General features: G+C 39.6%; 1 protein-coding gene across 1 annotated transcript; it reads left to right on the top strand.

Annotated features, from left to right (window-relative positions):
- The first annotated feature begins 2550 nt into the window (after positions 1-2550).
- Positions 2551-5164, top strand: LOC106608736 (uncharacterized). The gene is made up of 6 exons (XM_014206841.3): positions 2551-2657; positions 2788-3156; positions 3513-3863; positions 3974-4102; positions 4204-4253; positions 4386-5164. The coding sequence occupies exons 1-6, from the start codon at positions 2618-2620 to the stop codon at positions 4500-4502; spliced, it is 1056 nt and encodes a 351-aa protein (XP_014062316.2). The 5' UTR covers positions 2551-2617; the 3' UTR covers positions 4503-5164.
- The last annotated feature ends 276 nt before the right edge of the window (positions 5165-5440 follow it).

The following is a 5440-nucleotide window of genomic DNA, read 5'->3' as shown; positions in this document are numbered from 1 at the left end:
TCTCTCTCTCTCTCTCTCTCTCTCTCTCTCTCTCTCTCTCTCTCTCTCTCTCTCTCTCTCATCAGATTTCCAGTCCACCTGCCAACAGATAGAATGTGCAAAAAAGTTGTGTGTAAGAGTAAATGCCTGGGTGATTTGAGGGTGTGGGACTCTTTACACAACTCTCTTCATCTGAACGGTAAACACCAGACCCATGCCACTCAGTTAGATGTGCCAAGCATGTCAAGAATACTAGCAACAAGCTGAAGCATTTTCCAAACCCTAAAATGTACAGGTTTTCTTAAACTATGGCTTCTGAGTTATGAGAATACATGTATAATCACACACTATTTATTCTTATTTTGAGTCATTGGAAGTTGATTTGGGTCACGGTAGGACAGTCAATTTCTCATTTGGGTCTCGAGTTGACAACATTTAAGAACCTGAAAGCATTCAGGAAGAGGACATAGTGCAGATAAAGATTGAGTGTAATCTCAATAGTTTTGTCAACTCTTCCTTCATGAAAAAAAGGAAATTAAGCCAACAAAAACATACACTACCAGTCAAAAGTTTGGACACACCTACTCATTCAAGGGTTTTTCTTTATTTTTACTAGTTTCTATATTGTAATATAATCATGAAGACATCAAAACTATAAAATAGCACATATTGAATCATGTAGTAATAAAAAAGTGATAAACAAACCATAATATATTTTAGATTTCAGATTCTTCAAAATAGCCACCCTTTGCATAGATGACAGCTTTGCACACTTTTGGCATTCTCTGAACCAGATTCATGAGGTAGTCACCTGGAATGAATTTAAATTAAGTGTGCCTTGTTAATTTGTGGAATTTATTTCCTTTTTAATGCGTTTGAGCCAATCAGTTGTGTTGTGACAAGGTATGGTTGGTATACAGAAGATAGCCCTATTTGGTATAAGAACAAGTCAATATTATGGCAAGAACAGCTCAAATAAGCAAAGAGAAATGACAGTACATAATTTCTTTAAGACAGGAATGGTCAGTCAATATGGAACATTTTAAGAACTTTCAGGTGCAAAAATCATCAAGCGCTATGATGAAACATGCTCTCATGAGGACCGCCACAGGAAAGGAAGACCCAGAGTTACGTCTGCTGCAGAGGATTAGTTCATTAGAGTTACCAGCCTCAGAAATCGGCAATTAACTGCACCTCAGATTGCAGCCCAAAGAAATGCTTCACAGAGTTCAAGTAACAGACACGTCTCAACATCAACTGTTCAGAGGAGACTGCGTGAATCAGGCCTTCGTGGTCGAATTTCTGCAAAGACACCAATAAGAAGAAGAGACTTGATGGGCCAAGAAACACGAGCAATGGACATTGGACTGGTGGAAATCTGTCTTTTGGTCATGATCAGTCATAATTGGAGATTTTTGGTTCCAACCGCCGTGTCTTTGTGAGACGCAGAGTAGACGAATGGATGATCTCAGCATGTGTGGTTCCCACCGTGAAGCATGGAGGAGGATGTGTGATGGTGTGGGGGTGCTTTGCTGGTGACACTGACAGTAATTTATTTAGAATTCAAGGCACACTTAACCAGCATGGCTACGACAGCATTCTGTAGCGGTACACCATCCCATCTGGTTTGCGCTTAGTGGGACTATCATTTGTTTTTCATCAGGACAATGACCCAACACACCTCCAGGCTGTGCAAGGGCTATTTGACCAAGAAGGAGAGTGATGGAGTGCTGCATCAGATGACCTGGCCTCCACAATCACCCGTCCTCAACCCAATTGAGATGGTTTGGGATGAGTTGGACTGCAGAGTGAAGGAAAAGCTGCCAACAAGTGCTCAGCATATGTGGGAACTCAAGACTATTGGAAAAACATTCCAGCTGAAGCTGGTTGAGAGAATGTCAAGAGTGTGAAAAGCTGTCATCAAGGCAAATGTTGGCTACTTTGAAGAATCTAAAATATAATTTGATTTGTTTAATAATTTTTTGGTTACTACATGATTCCATATGTGTTCTTTCAAAGTGTTGATGTCTTCACTATTATTCTTCAATATAGATAACAGTAAAAAAAAGAAAAACCCTTGAATGAGTAGGTGTGTCCAAACATTTGACTGGTACTGTATATTATTCAATGCTATTGCAGTTACAAATAATATTAGTATTTAATGTTGGAGGCTTAATATGAAAACCAATAGCCAGAAATTCAGCTTCTATGCAGTGGTGGGTAAATCTACATTATGGATCACTTTAACCCTTGGGCTGGGCTGGGTTGGGGTCGGTAGTATCAGCAGCACTAGATATATTTCACTGTTTCTTGTCCAAACATCAATTTAATTTCAGAAAATGTTTAATTTTTCTCAAAAAAGAAACAGCCGTATCTGGCAAATATTTGATTGCCTTGATCTAGTAACTCTGAATCGCTTTATAATGTCTTCTTGAAAAGTCACTCCCGTGAAGCTCAAACTATGTTAAGCTAGAGGACACACTTCTAAGATTGTAGTCAGCCAATAAAATCTCTAGTTTCAGTGTTCCCTCCTACTGTATGATGGGTACATGTAAAGTGCCATCATATACAAGGTGCATATAAAGTCTCCCACTGTCAGACCCACACACTATACAGTGCAGAAGGGACTAATGCTACAATGATGAATAGAGAAGTATTTATATTTTACATCAACTTGGGTAAGCGTAAGACATTTTAATAAATTTAATTTGTAGTATGTAGTTTGAATATGATAAGCGAAGTGGATGTTGTCTGTAATGGGTAGAAATGCGTTTGTCTTTGATCCATTTTGTTTGTTTGCTTTGACAGTTTGTGCTTTCACCAAACCAAACGTAATCCAACCAACCCCTGTGATGGTTACTGAGCTGGGAGGCACTGTGACTCTCACTTGCTTTTGTCCTAATGTGTCAGTGACCAGTTTTAATTGGTTCAAGCAGAGTTTTGGACAGGAACCCCTCCACATGACGTCATCTCTTTATGTTGGCAAAGACAGTTATCATTCCAACAACTTTATCAAGGACTTTACCGAGACCAAACGTTTGGGTGTGAGGAGAGGAGACTACAGCTGTAACTTGACCATATCCAAGACAGAGCCAGTGGACTCAGCTACATACTATTGTTCCACTACAGCCATCTATGAGCTCACATATGGAGAGGGAACTGTTTTAATTGTCAAAGGTGACTAAATATTTGCTTATTCAATTTCAAAATGTGTGGCCCTGTATGTTGGTATGTTAGCACAACTGCTTCATCAAATGCTAGTAATGAATCTGGTCTTCCCTGTGGCTCAGTTGGTAGAGCATGGTGTTTACAACACCAGATTGGTGTGTGCAACGCCAGGGTTGTGGGTTTGATTCCCACGGGGGGCCAGTACAAAAAAATAAAATAAATGCATGAAATGAAATGTATGCATTCACTACTGTAAGTCGCTCTGAATAAGAGCGTCTGCTAAATGACGTAATTGTAATGAATACATGGCTTTTAATGTTTTTCATCCACACCTTAGTTTTACTTTAGTTACTCACTCTCTTCAGGTTCAGTGTCCAACAGTAAGATTGTGCTCCAGCAGCCTGTGTCTGAGTCAGTCCAGCCAGGAGACTCTGTGACTCTGAACTGTACAATACACACTGAGACCTGTGCAGGAGAACACAGTGTCTATTGGTTCAGACATGGTTCAGGAGAATCCCGTCCAGGAATCATTTACTCCCATGGAAACAGCAGTGATCAGTGTGAGAAGAGCTCTGAGGCTGGGTCTCATACACAGAGCTGTGTCTACAACCTCCCCAAGAGGAACCTCAGCCTCTATGATGCTGGGACTTACTACTGTGCTGTGGCCTCATGTGGGGAGATACTGTTTGGGAACGGGACCAAGTTGGACATTAACGGTAGGTGATACAGCTTACATTTTTGTTCATATCTACTGTATAGTCTACTGTGTAGAACATACATTTACTTGCTATTCTGGTTTCCTTTATTACTGTTTGAATTTCAACAGACCATAGAACAGATCCTCTTGTCTTGGTGTCCTGCCTGGGTGTAGCATTAGGTGTCACGTTCACCTTGATCATTGTCCTGGTTTGCATCATGTACAAGATGAACAACACAACATGTGTGCAGTGCAGAGGTAAGTTACTATCCCTTGCTATTCGTTGATGTCACCATTTGTTGATGTTTCAGTAGTAGAAAAAGAGGAAGTATCCTAATCTTTTGTGTCATTCTTTTTAGGACTCGTCTCTCAGACCAGAGGTCCTGCAGTTACCCAGTCAGATGCAGGGGTAAGCAGAAATAATTTTTTATTGTTTGAAGTTTATTGTGAAGCCTGTCTTTAACCAACTTCACTATTGTGGGTAAAAAAAAACTACATTTACAATAATTGAATGTCAACAATGCTATTTTGTGCTTCACAGGACCAAGATGGAAACAGTCTCCATTACGTAGCTCTGAATCTGAGCAACAAGAAGAACAGGTCTAGAAGACAGAGAGGTCACATGGAGACAGTGGTGTACGCTGGAATTAGACAGTAGAACTGGATGAATGAAACAATTATCATTTTATACTAGATAACTCTTTAATAACTAGTTCTAGCTTCCTTAACTATCTATGAATGCATAAGCAGTCAAACGTGATAAAAACAGTGGTCATAGCTTTTTTGTTATACAATGTTGAAATAATTGAATGCATTGCTATTTTTTGTTGTTGTTGAATAATAATAATAATAATAATAATAATAATAATAATAATAATAATTAGGGGGGTGCTTATATTTGTCTTGGTACACAAGTGTGTAATGGAAATGTTTTTTTTGTTGCTAATCCCAACTCCCCCTGAGGCACCCACAGGGAGTGGGTTCATAGCCAGGGTCACCATTGTACAGCACGCCTGGAGCAATTAGGGTGCCATGCTCAAGGGCACCTCGACAGATTTTTATTATTTTTATTGAATTTGTTGTGCCCATTTTAGCAACAGTAAACTAGTTACTTGTGTAAAGAAAAATAAATAGTTTCCAACTGTTTGAATTTGAATAAATTGAACCCATTGTATACTATGATGATATGGCGCTTCTTACAGACGGATGCTCTTAACTGTCTCAGACATTATGGTCTGTTTACAAAGCTTTGTGGTGAAGGTGGAGGTGTTGCAGTAACTTTCCACTGATGGAAACTAACCTCTTATAGACATTTAACACAGGAAGACTGACCTGCACCCACACTACTCTCTACTTTGTCCCTTAGGGCCCTGTATTGTTCACACCCCTTGGTGTGAAACAGCACCTTAGTGCAACAAGGACCTCTCAACACAAATGTGTAGGTCAAAGTTTACTTAATTATGTGACAGTACCACATCATGTTACGGTAAATGATTTAGGCCTCTTGCAATAGATCTACTCATAGTGAAAGTTGCACAACAGCCAGCACCACAGAAGGAGCACAGGCCATAGTCAGCCGTCATTATTTTTTTTATT

The sequence above is a fragment of the Salmo salar genome, chromosome 07 (assembly GCF_965601325.2).
Source record: "Salmo salar chromosome 07, fSalSal1, whole genome shotgun sequence".
Classification (NCBI taxonomy): domain Eukaryota; kingdom Metazoa; phylum Chordata; class Actinopteri; order Salmoniformes; family Salmonidae; genus Salmo; species Salmo salar.
The sequence above is the reverse complement of the archived record's forward strand: the minus strand, read 5'-3'. Positions and strand labels throughout refer to the sequence as shown.

Excerpts from the sequence above, each read along its gene's own strand:
- LOC106608736 (XM_014206841.3), top strand. The coding sequence starts at position 2,618 with ATGATGAATAGAGAAGTATTTATATTTTACATCAACTTGG. Across the intron at positions 3,864-3,973 it reads GACCAAGTTGGACATTAACG|ACCATAGAACAGATCCTCTT; the intron begins GTAGGTGATACA and ends GAATTTCAACAG. Across the intron at positions 4,254-4,385 it reads TTACCCAGTCAGATGCAGGG|GACCAAGATGGAAACAGTCT; the intron begins GTAAGCAGAAAT and ends TGTGCTTCACAG.